The following is a 16262-nucleotide window of genomic DNA, read 5'->3' on the forward strand; positions in this document are numbered from 1 at the left end:
ATATATGTATGCAAACACATAAAGGAAAACATACAAGGATGCACATCAAACTGATTATGATGACTTCTGAGAGAAGGCGTTTGGGGCTGTCCCTTTACCTACATTATTTCCATTTAAAAAATTTTTGTTTTTTATTTCTTTATTATTTCCATTTTTATGAAACCATATTTATGACCAAACAAAACTCAACCAAAGGTCAGAGTCATTGAAGTAAAATATTCAATGGTAAGAAAATGCTATTGAGACCTACCCTGGGATCTGCCATCTGGTTCTGGACACTACATACCCAGAGCAAACCGTAGTTGCTCAATAAATATTAGTCCAAAGGAAAAGCCCATTTAGCCACAGAAGGAGAGTCCACCACCACGTATGTAACACTGTGCATTTATTTACAAAGAGGTTAGAGAAACACACAGATTCTGGCCCCCCTGTGCACTGGGGAGTCACCATCGTCATAATAAATACAGTAAGTTTAAAAAAAGAAACAAAATACTGGATCGGAACAACGGAGGGTCATCCTGGACTCCCCCCACTCCCTCTCACAGAGGGTGCCACGAGATAGAAGCCATCTTCCTTCCCCTCTTCTACCCTCCAATCCTCCATATCTGTCCGGGGAGGGAGGTGAAAGAGTCTTTCTTTCTAGGTGTTACCAACTCCTACTTGACCCTCAAAACCCCAAAGTCAGTGCTCCTTCCCTTCCCAGGGCACTCTGCAGGCACCGTCTGGGTCAGACACAGAGTCTCTGACCAGGGTGCTAAGGGGGTATCCTAAGGGTCCAGGGACATGGAGGGGGGCACTTTGTGAATGAGGGGGGCCATATCTGGGCATGGAAAGGAGGAATAAGAAGGCTCAGTGAGAGAAATGAAGGGGAACAAACGGACTAAGTGTCTAAACTAAAATGGGGAAATTCAAACTGAATTACCCCTGCTGCATACCATAGTACACCCATAGTACAGATGAAGAAAGTGAGGCCCACAGAAAGGGAACTTTCTTGCCCAAGGGCTGCAGAGCCAGCAGCTGAACTGGGTCAAACAGGGCTCCTCCCCCATTCCTCCCTGTGGTGGAGGGGGAGCCTTTTCAACCAAGACTGCAGTGGATGGGGCAGTGAGGAAGGGTCTTTGGAAGCAGAGAAAATGGTGGTCTTTGGAAGGGAGGTGTAGAAGGGTCAGTGATTGGGGGTGTGATGGTGCAGAGGCCATGAAGGGGGAGCCCAAGCAAACCTCTAAACTCACACTGTAGTCATGACCTTGAGAGAACCCGAACGGAAACGCAATATCTTCTTCTTGAGCGCGTGGGAAGCCTTGATCTTCACAAAGACTTTGGCGGGGCCCGCGGGCGCCCCTACACCTGCACCAGCCCCTGGCCCGGAGGCCGCGGTGGCTGCCACCAACTGCTGCGGCCACACGAGGCCACCGCTGCCATCGGAGTCGCTGGATGCGGAGCTGAAGGCAGGCGACTCTCCCTCGCTGGCGCTAGATTCACTCTCCCCGTAGCCGACGCCGACGCCGCCTGTCGGGCCCCGGCGTCCGAGGGGCCCCAGGCGCCCGGCCGAGCACTCCGAGTCGCTGCCCGCGCAGCCATAGAGCAAACGGCGCTGAGGAGCTGACGGGGATGGGCCAGGACCCGGGCCTCGGGCGGCGGGACCGCGGGGCCGGCCTCGGCGCCCATCGGCAGCGTCGATCTCGGCCGTGGAGCGCCAGCGGCGGCAGGACCCCGCGGCCTGAGCCGCCAGAGTGGGCGCTGGACCACGGCGGGGCCGTGGCGGCCGAGGCTCTTCTCTTTCGGCTGTAGGGTACTTGGGGGGGCCCGGAGGAACCGCGGCGGCGCGGCCCAAAAGGCTGGTCTCGGACTGGGAGCGAGCGGCCTTGCGAGCCCTAGGCGAGCCCCGGCGGCCCGAAGCCTCGGTCATGCGTCCGCGGCGGCCCGCGGCCCGGGGACGCTCCCGGGGTGGGGACTGCTCCACGCTGCGGCCGCGGGTTAGTGGGGGCGCTTTGCGGCGCGCCGCGCGGCCGGGGAGGCCGCGGGTGGCGGCCTGCGCGCCTGGGATGTACTGTGCCTTCACCAGGCGGCCCTCGGCCGGGCTGTCGGGGGGCTCGGGGGCAGCGGGCGGTGCGGCGGGCTCGGGGGCCGCCTCCGACTCCCATGGCGAAGCCCAGCCGCGGCCCAAGGGGGCCGGGCTGGCGGGACGGCCCACCGCGCGCTCCACCGGGGGCTCCGGCGCGGACCGCGCGCCTCCGGGGGGCGGGGACGCGTCGGGCGGCCGCTGGCGCACGCTGTTCTGGCGCCGCGGGCCCCCGTCCGCGCCCCCGGGACTGGTCCGGGGCTGGCCCGCCCCCCGGCGGCGGCGCCTGCGCAAGAGCGCCGAGATGTAGCCGTCCAGGGGCCGCCCGGAGCCCGCGGCGTCTGGCGAGTCCGGGGGAGGACGGCTGCACGGCCGCGGGCTGCGCAGCGCCACGGCGTGCAGGGGGCTGGGCGTCAGGAAGGGCCCCGCGCGGGCTCGTCGCTCCGCGGAGGAGCAGGCCTCCGGGACCGCAGCCGTCGGGTAGGGCGCCGAGAAGGACCGGGGCACGGCTGCCCGGGCGCCCACCGCCTCGTGTGCACTGGGACTGGCGTCTCCTAGGGGAGGGAGGCAAAAAGGGAAGAGAGGCTCTCAAAGCCCTTTCCCAATGAGCCTAGGAGGGGCAAATTGCCCACCGCCTCTCCTACTCTCCCACTCCCATTAAAAACAAAACACACACACACACACACACACACAACCTGCTCTCACCCCTTCTCGCACACTAGGTTGATAACAAAATCTTCACAGTGGCCTATAAGACCTTGAATGGTCTGTCCTGCATCCGTGTCTCTGACCTCCAACTCCTCTACATTTATAGGTTTTCAGCTACACTGGCCTGGATGAAGGGGCCAGTCACGCTCCAGCCTCAGGGCCTTTGTACTTGCTGTTCCTGCTGCCTGAACTACTCCTCCCTCAGGGTATCTGCTTGGCCCACTCCCTCACTTACTTTAGGGCCCCACTCAAATGCCACAGTCTCAGTGACCTCCTCTCCGGCCATATTTTCTAAAATTGGAGTTCCCTCCCCAACTCCAAGCGACACGCTGTCGTCCCCTTCCCTAATTTTCTTTTCATGGTACATGTCAATATCTAATATCCCAGATATTTTACTTATTTAGCTTGTATATTACCTATTTCTCCCACTAGAATGTCAGCTTCATGAAGACAGTGATTTTACTGCTGTATCCCTCACCCCTAGGATATGTGCTAGGAATGCACATAGTAGGGACTCAGAAACTTACTTGAATAAATGAACAGCAATTTTTGTTTACCTAATGGCTACCATGTGCCAAGTTCAATGTCTTAGGGCAGAGGCTCACTGAATAGTCAAAACTTCCCTATGAAGTAGGTGCTGTCATTAATCCCATTTTAACAGATGGAGAAACAGAGGGCCAGAAAGAAGCAACATGCTCAAAATCACACAAAAAGGGACTGTCACGGCCAGAATTCGAATCCAGGTTGGTCTGACTCAGACGCTTGTGTTTAAAAGCATCCTCTTATTGTCCATTCCCTGGCTCTCGGGGGCCCAACCCCACCCACCTTACCTAGGGACTTGGGCCTCTCGCTGGCATAGATGCCCCGGGGTTCAGAGGGACCCAGGCGTCCATAGGAGCCAGATCCAGAGAAGCCACTGTCCCCACAAAAGGTCGAGGGTGGTGAGTCCGGACCTCCTGTGGAGCTGGGGTCCTCATAGAAGCCTGGATTCCAAAAAGAAGGGGAGAGACAATCAGGGGGGCCTGAAAGGGGAAACCAGGGGTGGGGAGGAAAGGAGGAGATCAAGAGGCATAGAGTGGGGAGCCTGAGAAACAGGAGACAGTGGGGTGGGGTGTCCCAGGCAGACCCCACTACCTCTAGCCATGCTTACCCGAGCTGCGCCCACTCTCCTGTTCCAGGCCCCCAGACTCCAGGCTCAGGTCTCCCAGCTGCTGGCCCAGGTCCCAGATGAGCCCGGGCAAGGCTTCCTGAGGAGGTGGGAAAAGCAAGATGGTCAGAAGTACCCCCGAGCCCTCTGCCAACTGGTCCCCTATTCTAGGAGCTCATGGGCAGGGTTTCACTTTGACAGGGAGGCTGTGATTTCAAAAAGGTAAAAGAGTACCCAAGTTCCAGGATCCCCCTCAAGATCTCTGTCCCTTCATCCCATTAGAAAGTCCTCTGGCTGTCTAACTCTAGTCCCTCATGCTGCAGTCACCTCGTTCCCTCTTAAGTGTGAGTGATAAGTCTTCAGAAGTCCCCATCCCTTGTCCCCTCCCTATCAGCTCTTCCCTCTATCTGGTGCTCATGGCCCCTTAACTTTATTAGAATGTCCCTCTTTGAGTGTAACTTCAGGTCTTCTTGCTGTAAGGGCAGTTCGCCGCTAAAAGTTGGTGTTGAGGACCTAGCAGATCTCTTAGCCATCCATTCGTCTGCCTTCTCCCAGACTTTGACTCTCCTTTCTCAGATGCTCCTATCTTCCCCCACTGCTTCTTATAACCAATGGAAGGTCCTTCTGCAAGTCTTCCTTAAGTCCTTCCTGCTGCAGATTTTTTTAAAAATAAATTTATTTATTTTTGGCTGAGTTGGGTCTTTGTTGCTGTGCGCGGGCTTTCTCTAGTTGTGGCGAGTGGGGTCTTCTCATTGCAGAGCATGGGGTCTAGGCGCACGGGCTTCAGCAGTTGTGGCACGTAAGCTCTAGAGCATAGGCTCAGTAGTTGTGGCTCAAGGGCTTAGTTGCTCCGCAGCTTGTGGGATCTTCCTGGACCAGGGCTCAAACACCGTGTCCCCTGCATTGGCAGGCGGATTCTTAACCACTGCACCACCAGGGAAGTCCCCTGCTGCAGACTGAGTCTTTCCCTCATTTGGATGACACAGGCTGACCATGACTCATAAATCTTTGCTTCTCCTCTCAGAAAGAATCCCCCCCATGCCTACTGGAAAGTCCTTCTGTGAATCTAGCCTTAGTGGTATTGTACTACAGCGGTGAACCCCAGCGGGTTCCTTTGTCCCCAGCAGGGACCACATCCTCCTCCTGCCCTTGCTCCATTCCCACCCAGAAGCCCCCATTGTCTGCTGCAGCTCCACATCCCCATGGGAAATTTCGATGGAGTCTACCCTGGATCCTTGCTGCAGGAAAAGACCATTTCCTATCAGATGTGGATAAATGAAGGTGAAAACCCTTTAAAAGGGGAGTGACTATGACGCGGTGGGGGTAGGGGCTGAAGCAACACAGATGGGGTCTCCAAGACACTAGGACTTAACCCTATTTTGGAAAACAGGGCCAGAGCCAGGAAGAGTCTCACGCGGATCTGGGTGAGGCCAGAGGTGGTGGCAGCCTCAGGCAGACGGTTGACCCTCAGACAAAAGCGGCTTGTCTGGACGGCAGGCGGCAGGAGGGAGGGAAGGAGGGAGGAGGGGCTGAGAGGGCAGACGCCCAGCCTTGCCTATTTAGGGCAGAAAGACTGGCCGGCTCCCCCGCAGACAACGCCCCCCCCCCCACCCCCGCCCCGCAGCTTCCTACTCCTTCGGCTGCTCTCCTGGGCCCCAGTCCCCACCCCTCCCCCCTAGAACAGAAGCCCCCGTCTGGGCTTGTTTATGGGAGGAAAGTCAACAAATCGTTCCACTTTGGGCTCCTGCCCTGCGTGTAAAGAGATGCTCGGGGTGGTGTCATCTTTGAGCAGAAGCCAGGAATGCAGCCGAATTGTGCAGCCTCAGGGGTGGCTAAAAAACATCAAGGACCTCCCCTATACCCCATAACCTGTCCCCCACTAATCATGCCCTTGCTCACGCTGCTGGGGCCACACTGGCCTCCTCGCTGTTCCCTGAACATATCACACATGCTCCTACCTCGGTGGGATGTGTTTCCCCAGCATACCCTCCTGGCTCTCTCCCTTGCTTCATTGAGATTGTTACATGCTCCCTTCTCTGACCACTCTTTCCAAAATAGCTCCTGATCATTCTGCACCTGGGTTGCCCTGCCTTTTTTCCACCATAGCAGTAATGACCTCCTGACTTAAAGTGACATATCAGGCTATTTGTTTATTGTCCTTCTCCCTAGATTGTCAGCCCCAGCCCCAGGAGGGCAGAGATTTTTGTCTGTTTTGTATACTGCTGTGCCTTCCCCCACCTCCACACGCACCCCCCCAACCCGCCCCAGTGTCTAGAACAGCTCTTGGCACAAAGTAGGTGCTCAGGAAATATTTGGGGAAGGAATGAATGAATACCACAGAATACTATACAGCTGTTAAAATGGAATGAGGCAATTTCTATATAGAACCATCTCCAAGACCTATCATGGAGTGGAAAAAGAAAAATGCAGAATGTATAGTATAAGGGTGAGTCAGAACTACCGGGGGGTCGTGTTAAAACCTAAATTACTGGGTCTGACCTACAGAGCTTCTGATTCCAGGCAGAAGCCTGAGAATTTGCATTTTGAACAAGTTCCCCAGTGACGCTGCTAGTGGTCCAGCGGGTCACACTTTGAGAACCACTGTCCATAGTGTCTGACACCTCACCCAAGAAACTGGAATTTGAAAAAAAGCAAAGCGAACTCTACGTATCGTGGTGTGTAAGCTGTTTCTGCGCATAGATGCAGAACTCACACCAGGGTGACACTGGTGGTGATCACAGGGGAGAGGGTGCATTTACGGGGTCAAGGGAGGGATGAGGGGACTGGATGGTAGGATGAAGTGTTTATGGAGGCATGGCTGGGAGCCAGATTGCCAGGGTTCAAATTCAGCTCTGCCACTTCCCAGCTGTGTGACCTTAAGCAGGTTACTTCACCTCTCTGGGCCTTAGTTTCCTCATCTGTAACATGGGCATCATTCGACTCCCTCTCCTATGAGGTTGTTGTGAGGATTAAATGAGTTTAAACAGCAGTTCCTTTTAGGCACTTAATAAATGCTGGATTTTATTATTACATGAAAGCTATGAATTTCTAACAAGGAAAATATAAAATCACGTTTTACTTGTGTAGTTAGAAATAAGAGAAAAAATATATATATTTTTTCCGGTAAGTTCTGCAGGTCTAATTTCAGTTCTTCCACTGCAGGGAAGAGTAGGAGTTTGGAAGATAAACAGCAGAGGCCTCCTCTTCCCCTGTGCCTGGACCCCCCAGCACCCCCGTAGTCTACACACCCCACCCCATTTGTAAGTCTGACCTCATTTCTTCCAGCTGCAAAGGGACAAATCTTTAAAAGACCAGAAGGTCCTTGGCCTGAATCTGGCTCCCTGCCTACCCACAATGCCCCTCACCCTTTTTTTGCAAGCCCTTCAGCAAGTGGGCCTGAGGCTCTCCAGCTCAGGCAGGTTTAACATGAATGTGGTTCGGACCCCTGGAGACCCCTTTGCCCAAACTTTCCCAGACCTTGGCTGCCCCCACTCACATGCCCCCAATCTGTGTCCAATTCCCTTTATCTCTGTTAGGAAGTCCTTCTGCAAGTCTAACTTTAATCCTTCTTGCTGGAAGGGGACCATTTTCCTTGGTGGGAGAGAACAGAACTCCTGCCCCCATTCAGGATTCTTGCCTCTTTTCTCTGAGATACCCCTAATCTTTCCCTTCATCCCCATCATTCCTATTAGAAACGAACCAACTCTGGCTTCCATCTTTCTTGCTTCAAAGGGAGTGTATTCCTGGGAGGGGGGTGGAGGAGTGGGAGGGGTAAGCTTCATAAAACAGAGACTCAGGGACCAGAAGAGGCTCCCACCCCCTCTTTGGAAGGACCCAGGAACCCCCAACACCAGAGGAGTTTATATTTAGCGCTTCTCTGCTCCTCCCTCAGTGGCGCTGTCTCCTTCCCGTTGCCTGCCACCGCCTCCTCCCTGACGCTGGGACGGAGCTTTGCCTGGAGATTGTGGGGGGAAGAGGCCCCTCCACTACCACTTCGTGGGAGAGATACTGAGGGCTGGGGGTAGACAGAGGGGCAGAGAAGGGGGAGACTGAGGCAGAGAGAGGCAGAGGATGAGGGACAGGGAGGCAGGACACAGCTGGCCCATCCGCATGCCTTCTCCCTTTCCTTGGAGGGGTGGGAGGTGCCTTCCCAAGCCCAGCCAGCTCAGGGTGGGGTGAGCTGCTGAAGGCCCCTACAACGCGTCTCTAACTTTGGGAGGGGGTGAGGCCTCCCACAGCTGTTTCTGTTTCCAGAGAAGAATGTGCAGGGTCCCTCTCCCCACCGGGGGTGGGGGGGGCTGGGGGGGGAGGGACTGGGCTTGCAGCCCCAGAGTCTGGCTTCAGTATTCCTCCCCATTCTCCATCTGGGGAGGGGGCAGTCGAGGTCAGTAGCAGGGAGAGCCCCCTCCCCCCACTACCTCGGCTCAGGTTTCCCCAAACGGGAAGCTCTGACCACACACAGGCTTGGGGATGGGATCAGCAAGTGAAGCCCGGGTCTGGGGCCTGGCGGGCTGGGGGGAGGGGAAGAGAGAGAGGGACAAGGATGTGGGGCAGGAAGAGAGAGAGGTGCAGAAATGCGAGAAGGGAAGGCCAGGGAGACAGAGATAGAGAGACAGAGGATTGAGAAAGACGGAGAAAGAGACACAAAGTCACAGAGATGGGGCAGTTGGGAAAAGAGTGCAAGAAACACAGGAAGAGGTCAGGAGAATTAAGAAATGGCATAGAGACGGAAAGAGGGGTGATGCTCCTTAAGTAATTCTGGAGAACTCTGGCTCATCTTCCACTATCAGAGCACCCAGGGAATCTAGAAGTCAGACACCCATGCTGCCTCAATCTACCGCCTCTTGGCTTAACCAGGGCTGTGGCCAGGTAGGAAAGGAGGGAAAGTGTCACAGAGGGTCAAGATCACCGTGGGATCCTAAGGGACTGTGAACTTCCTCTCAGCAGCAATCCCTCCCTCAGGAGGCCCGAGGATCCCCTCCCCCCCTCCCCGCCCCCTCCGGAGATCTCCAAGCACACCAGGACTTAGGGAAGTCGGGGCCCGGTATGGAGGCCGGGAGAGAGGCATGTTTGGATCCTGCCGTGTGACCTTGGGTGAGTCGTTTGCCTTCTCTGAGACTCAGGGTTTTTTTCTCTGTGAAGTGGGAACTATCACCCCCTGCCCCCCAAGCTGCAAGAAGACAACGCTCGCCAAATACTCAGCCTGGGCTTGACACATACTTGGTGCCCAGATGGATTTTCTTTGGGGAAGGGGTGTAGGGAATGGGCCTGAGGGTCCGGCGGAGGCAATGCAGCCCCCTTCCCCAGTTTGGGGGCGGGGAGGCCTGATCCCGCCCGCCGCCCCGACCCCCCAGCCCCACCCCCCTCTCCTTTCCCCCTCCTCCCTCCCCCACCCGGACGGGTGTCTGAGCATCCAGCCGAGACAGGCGGACAGACAGACACAGACGGGGGCAGAGGGACGGACGGACAGGCGGCCCCTCACCAGCTGCTCTTCCAGGGCCGCTGCGGCCCGGCGCGCCGCCGCCGCATCTTCGTCCTCGTCGGCGTCCTCCTCGTCCTCGGCCTCGGCGCCCCCCATTCCGGGCTGGGCCAGCCGCAGCGCCTGCTGCACGCGGTACTCCTGCCTCTCCCGGAGCCAGTGTAACTCGCAGAGCCCGGCCAGGCTGCCCTCCAGCCAGCCCCGCAGCCGACCCCTCTCGGGGCTCACCGGGAAGGAGAAGGCCCGGATCATGGCTGCGGCCCCCCGCCCCAGCCCGGCCGGGCCCCGCGGCCACCCCTCTCCCGGTCCCACCTCCCCGCCCCAAGAGCCCGCCTGCCCGCCCGCCCGCTGGCCCGGCTGTCACCGTCTCATCTGCATAGGCGCCCGCCCATTGGGCCGCCCACCCGCGCCTTATCTGCATGGCCACGCCCCCGGCGACAGAGCAACCATCGCTTATTGGCTGGTACCCTTCCTTACGAAGATGCTCTGCTGTGCACCCGCGCCCCCCAACGCGACGCATGCTCGCAGCTGCCTACTCGCTCTGCTTACTGGCCTCTTCGCCACGCCCCCCTTCTCACCTCCCTTTGGGCCGTGGCCATGCCCCCACGCGTCACAATGAAACAAGTCTGCCCCTTGCCCCGATGTCATTGGTCCTTGTCTCCCCTGCAGCTGGTTCCGCCCCCTTGCAGGAGAGGTCTGGCTACCATTGGACTGTCCCGCGAGAGGGGCAGGGGTGATCTATAAATAGAGAATCTGTCCCCGTGACATTTTGGCAGCTGCTTCTCTCCCCCCACCCCTCGTAACCTTCAGCTTCTGAGGCTAAGCGGGGGGTCGGAAAGGGTTTGAGAGTCGAGTGCTGATTTTGCCTGCTCTTCCAGGAAGCCTTCCCAGACATTCAGCTGTAAAAGTAGAGGGCCAAACCACTAAAAATTGGTAATCCTCCCATAAAATTGTGCTTCTGAGCGAGACCGGCTTCACGAGCATACGACCGGCTTAGAAGGGCCCCGAGCTTGGTTTAATATTCTGCTGTTACTGTCTTGAAATTCTTATTTTTTTGAAAACGGGCCTCGCATTTTCATTTTGCACTGAGCCTTTCAAATTCGGTAGCCAGTCTTACGTCTAAGAGTTTAAGATCGGTCATGTCCCAAATTCTGGAATTATAAGACCCTGGCTGTAAGATTCTATGATTCCACCCTAACAGAATCTAAGCGTCTTTTGTCTCCCAGATGCTGTGAGGCTTTGCGCTCACCATTCTACGATTCCAGGGGCCTTTGTTCTACGTTCTAAGAGGCTTTGTTCTCAGCCTTCTAAGATGCTCTGTTCTCAACGTTCTGTGGTTCATAAGTCTGAGCCTGACGTTCGTTTCCAAGGTTCCCTCCTCCCTCCCCTGGCTCCGCGAGCGGGGCTGGCGCCCCCTCAGGCGGCCAGCCAGTGTCACTACACCGAGTGTGCGTCCCTACAACCTTCAAGATTTAGCTTCAAAATTCATACCCATTTCTCAGACAGACCTTCACTCCCTAAAAGCCAGGGCCCAGAAGATCATGTAAGACTCTCCCTCTTTTATGATCCCAGGTTACCTTCCGGTCCTGAACTGGAGAGACAATGTTGGTGACTGAGAGCAAAGACTCCAGAACCAGACTGCCTAGGGTGAGCCCTAGCTCTGCCACTTTCTAGCTGTGTGACCTTGGGAAACATGCTTAACCTCTCTGTGCCTCAATTTCCTTAGCTGTATAATCGGAGTTGTAACACTGTCTACCTCATAGAGTTGTTATGAGGATTAAGGGAGATGTTTGTCAAGTGCTTGGAGTAGTGCCTTCCATGTATAAAGAGCCACAGAAGGGCCTGATAAATAAGTTAAAAATAATCTAGTGAGTCCCAAGGAGAAAAAATGAGTCTGGGTTTTAGTAGAGATAAACTTTATTTAATCCCCCTCTTGTTTTATTATTATTATTATTTACTTACTTATTTTGGCTGCGCTGGGTCTTAGTTGCCGCACGCGGGATCTTAGTCGTGGCATGCATGCGGGATCTAGTTCCTTGGCCAGGGATCGAACCCGGGCCCCCTGCATCGGGAGCATGGAGTCTTACCCACTGGACCACCAGGGAAGTCCCCCCTGCCTCTTGTTTAAGACAGATGTAGACTGTCCTTACATTACCTAAATTTACCAACAATGGGGAGATGATCAGGCTGATGAAAGGGGAGATGGAAAACTCTCTCTCAAACAAGATTTTCTTAGTAGTAAGGATCTGGGGTGATGTCAGGATTGGTCTTCATCTCTGCTGTTTGTGCAAGACCAGTTGAACCATTTGCTGTGTAAAATGTTGGATCTGGAGCTGACTTAGGGGTTCTGGCCATTTGAAGATGGGTATTCCTAGGAAGACAAATAAAAAGAGAATTATTCATGGTTGAATAAGGGAGTAAAACCAAGATTTGGGACCAGAGGGCAGCCATTTAAGAGGGTTCCAAGAAGGAGGGGAAGAGAGATCCTTGGTTGGTGGAGTCAGAACAGCGGTAGCAATTTTGTGGATTTCCTGGTTGGCCTTTTCATGTTGATGACGATGATGTCTGCAGAGTTCCTGGGGATGAACCTGGAACTTCCTGGTTCCAGGAAGTTCCTGGGGTTACTTCCAACCGCAGCACACAAGTCCCTGCCCTGGAAACCCCTGAAGAGTTGTCCAAACATGGTCAGAGGCCAGATGAAATCCTTGGAGTTTACTCCCAAGCATTTGGTTTCTTATCCCAAGGTTTCTTTGGGTCCTGATGAAAAAGGAGATTACAGACATCCTGGATCTGCATGATTTCAGCCTCCACAGGATTTGGCGGATCTCTCACGTTTGTGAGGAGTTGGGTGTTTGACAGGAGAAAGAATGAATTCTGAGGTATTGACAGAATGAAGGGAAATTGAAACGCTGATAAGGGCTGCGAAGTCGCCACGAGTAAATTATGAATCACTGGGGGGCAATCCAAGACTCGTGGAAATAATTGCCTTATTTATTTGAGTGGTCAGAAAACAAATGTCGATTAAAGGTGGAAAACCAAGGAGAAGGTGCAGGGACAGGACTGGGACCATGAGATGAGTCACAAGAGGCGCGATGCCACTGACACCAAGAGACATTGTCAGTGACATCAGTTGACTCGGGATTAGTAATATTGTGATAGCTGGAAAACCCAGGTGAGTTCAATGAGGAGGTGGTTCCTGCCATTATGGTTTTATGGCATAATTTAAAGTTCAGTGATTACAGAAACTGAGTCCCGTGAAGGGGCCATTAGGGAAGTTGTATTGAATAAAAAGGAGGACATGAATCCTGATTCATAGATGGTGCAGGCAGGGAGAACTTCCTGTAACAATCGAGCACTGAGTTGGGAGGGGTCTTGGAAGGGAGTATGTGGGACAATGCTCAATCCATCTGCAACGATCCTATTTTCCAAATCAGGTCACATTCTCAGATACTGGGGGATAAGGCTTTCACATATATTTGGGGGGACACAATTCAACCCGTAACAGACCCAGAAACCACTGGAGTTGCATTTTCAGTCTTGGGTGAAGATGAAATTAATGATGGGATAAATGCGTTCTGTGGATAAGGTCTTACCTTCAGGTGCAAGGACATGTACTAAATAGTATACTTGTGGCTTACATAGTTGTAATTTGTCCCCAGATATCTTGCGTCCCTATGGGCAAGGGCACGGGGTAGATATTGAGTGGCAGTGAGTGAGCTGTTGAAATGAACAGAACAGACGAGAAGATGATCCACGTTTTGGATTAGAGAGGAACTGCAAGGGAAAACCAAATCCTTCAAATTTATACTCAGCGTCTGAGAAAAGTAAGTAGGAACTTCAGTGAGTCCTTGAGACCTACCTGTCCGTGTATATTGTTGATGTTCCCAGGTGAAAACAAAGAGAGACTGTGAATTGGGGGGTGTTGGAAGGAATAGAGGCTGGCCAGGAAGGTGTATGGATCGGGAGCTCTCGGGAACCAAGCTTTGACTATTTTATTTATAGCCTAGAGGTCTTGGACTAGCCAGTATCCCAGTGGAAACATTGGGGTTCTTCTTGGTTCCCTGACCAGGGATTGAAACCAGGCCCTCGGCAGTAAAAACGCAGAGTCCTAACCACTGGACCGCGAGGGAATTTCCAACATTGGGGTTCTTGACAGTCAAGATGGGAGTGTTGCAGGGGCTGGAGGTGGGTATGAGGAGGCCTTGAATGATGGATTGAGTGTGTCAGAGCATGTGAAGGTGGTTTCAGGAGGGACATGAAAAAGATCTATTTCCACTTTAACAGGCTCAGCCTCTGAGATGCATCCTATGTTTGCTGAGTTGGAGGCCCAAAGAGAATCACGGGTTGGGGTCAGCATATCTTGACTCTGTGGGCCTCAGGGAGAGGTTGATGGGTTTTTTTCTGGGGGGTGAGGGAGATTAGTGATCTAAGATGGACAGTGGCAGTCAGGGACTGGGAAAAATAGGCTCTCTTGTGAACATGAAATGTTAATGTTCCCAAATGATAAAATATCCCTTCCTGAAAGACTTATTGGAATAATCTGAGTAAGAAACTGTGCTGGGTAGTAAGGGGCCTAACAAGACGGACGGAGAGTGGCTTAGACACGGTGTGGCAAATTGTGGCATCTCATGGCAATCATTGCTGGGCAGGGGGCTTCTCTGGTGGGGCAGGGGGCTTCTCTGGTGGCGCAGTGGTTAAGCATCTGCCTGCCAATGCAGGGAACACGGGTTCGAGCCCTGGTCTGGGAAGATCCCACATGCCGCGAAGCAGTTAAGCCCATGCGCCACAACTACTGAAGCCCACGCACCTAGAGCCCGTGCTCCGCGACAAGAGAAGCCACTGCAGTGAGAAGCCCACGCACTGCAACGGAGAGTAGCCCGCAAGAAGCAAGCCACTAAGAAGCAAAGAAGACCCAACGCAGCCATGAATAAATAAATCAAATAAATCAATTTAAAAATCATTGCTGGGCACCAAGGGAGGGTAAGGGGTGGGGGGGACTATGAGATACTTAAGGGGGTGGGGTGGCCCCTGTATCCACAAAGCCGGGGCTAGCGCGTCCATTAATGAGAATGGTCATTGCCCTCTGTGGGTTGAAGGGTGTTTATGGACACAGAGGAAAAAATCTGCTGGGAGTCCCTGAGGAGACTGAATCCAATTCCGTTTTGTATTTTAAAGCTGGACAGTCTCAAATCCAACGTCCCTTTTCTTTAGAGTACCTATAGCTGTCTCTGTCAAGATTTGCTTTAGTGTTTTGTGATGGCCTTGATAGGATGGACCTTTTTTTTCTTTTCCTCTCCCGTTGTTTAAGTAGCAGGGTCTTAAACTGGATTGTGTGACTTTTTTTTTTCCCTGCATTCTCATGTTGGGCTCTCTTGGAGTTCTGGAATCAAGGCATTTCTCCAGCTAACATGGTGTTTTTCATCATGTCTCTAATTTTTGGTCTCAGAATGTTGACAAAACCCGTGGCCACGATAGAAGCGGTGTGACTGTCAAGGACCAGGCCTTTCCATACATTTCCTGGACTGGCTGTATCATGGCAGATGGATTTGGGTCTCTGTTGTCTCCACTCCTGGATTTTAGACCAGTCAGTTTGAGGAGAAGCATTCAGGATGGAGTCTAAGAGACATTTATTCCCCCATAGTACTGGCTTGGATTCTGGCTCGGAGGTGTTCTGGCTCGTTTGGAGATCCTCATTGACTGAAGTTCATTTAGCTTTTTCAAACTAAAGAGGTGCAACTCCGGAACCGACCAGCAGATGGACTAATGGATATAAATTGGAAAGACTTGGAGCGTAAGCTCTGGGTACTAGCCTAAATTGGCTGCTAAATACCACCCTGTTTTTATGGGGCTCGGGAAAAGCTCTAACTATGGCGTGTAACTCCAAGCGTGACCAAGGTGTAAAGAGAACTTGTCTAAGCGCATGCTCTGATTGCTTGCCTTCAGCTGTAGGGCCAACAATCTGAGTGAACAACGGGGAGCTAGGGAGCTGAAGGGCAGGGGTCAAAGGAAGAGAGAGAGGTTCACTCTGTCTACAACCTCAGGGCCAAGGTGAACCTTAAGAAGTCAGCTCAGGGACTTCGCTGGTGGCCCAGTGGTTAAGACTCCACGCTCCCAATGCAGGGGGCACAGGTTCGATCCTTGGTCAGGGAACTAGATCCCGCATGCCGCAACTGAAGATCCGCATACCGCAATGAAGATCGCGCATAACGCAACTAACACCTGGTGCAGCCAAATATTAAAAAAAAAAAAAGTCAGCTCAGAAGAGCTGCCCCCAGACCCCCAGGCTCCCTCTAGGCTGCCCCGCCCTCTTGGGCTCTCCCATTCCAGCCCTCCCCACTCTGGGTCATCACTCACAGGGAATGGGTCTGTCTCCCCCACGGGATGGTGAACCCCCCTGAAGGCAGGACCTGGGCTCAGTTACCACCGTGTCCCCAGCATCATCCAGCATGGTGTGAGAAATGGAGGAACCGACGAGTGGGCACATTCAGTGTGTAGACAAGTCATCGCATCAATTTAAGAGAAAACACCAGCTGTTGTGCATCAGCTTTCTACCGTGGGCCAGACTTGTGCTAACTGCATTGTTATTAATAGTTGTGATTAGTAGCAATAAGACCAAATAAAAAATTAAACCGTTAAGCCATGAGATTACTTGCTTTTCTATAAATCCTTCCCCCCTCCGATCACATTCCTTCCATCTCTCCTCCATTACTCTTCCCTCTCCTATGCTCCTCCACACTGTTCCCCTCTAGTCCTCCCTCCTGGCAGTGCTCCCTCTGTATATATATATATATTTTTTTAATTAATTAATTTATTTTTGCCTGCGTTGGGTCTTTGTTGCTGTGTGCGGGCTTTCTCTAGTTGCGGCG

The 16262-nt window shown here is 53.5% G+C and overlaps 1 protein-coding gene across 1 annotated transcript; it reads right to left on the reverse strand.

Moving 5' to 3' along the window:
• Positions 1-377: 377 nt before the first annotated feature.
• On the reverse strand, positions 378-9714 carry DACT3 (dishevelled binding antagonist of beta catenin 3). The gene is made up of 4 exons (XM_079908099.1): positions 9400-9714; positions 3921-4017; positions 3601-3753; positions 378-2616 (listed from the first exon to the last, which is right to left on the reverse strand). Exons 1-4 carry the CDS (start codon positions 9646-9648, stop codon positions 1229-1231), a joined length of 1887 nt encoding a protein of 628 aa, XP_079764225.1. The 5' UTR covers positions 9649-9714; the 3' UTR covers positions 378-1228.
• Positions 9715-16262: the final 6548 nt, after the last annotated feature.

The sequence above is a fragment of the Stenella coeruleoalba genome (genome assembly GCF_951394435.1).
Source record: "Stenella coeruleoalba genome assembly, chromosome: 20".
Lineage (NCBI taxonomy): Eukaryota > Metazoa > Chordata > Mammalia > Artiodactyla > Delphinidae > Stenella > Stenella coeruleoalba.

Excerpts from the sequence above, each read along its gene's own strand:
- DACT3 (XM_079908099.1), bottom strand. The coding sequence starts at position 9,648 with ATGATCCGGGCCTTCTCCTTCCCGGTGAGCCCCGAGAGGGGTCGGCTG. Across the intron at positions 4,018-9,399 it reads CGGCCCTGGAAGAGCAGCTG|GAAGCCTTGCCCGGGCTCAT; the intron begins GTGAGGGGCCGC and ends CCACCTCCTCAG. Across the intron at positions 2,617-3,600 it reads CGAGAGGCCCAAGTCCCTAG|GAGACGCCAGTCCCAGTGCA; the intron begins GTAAGGTGGGTG and ends TCCCTCCCCTAG.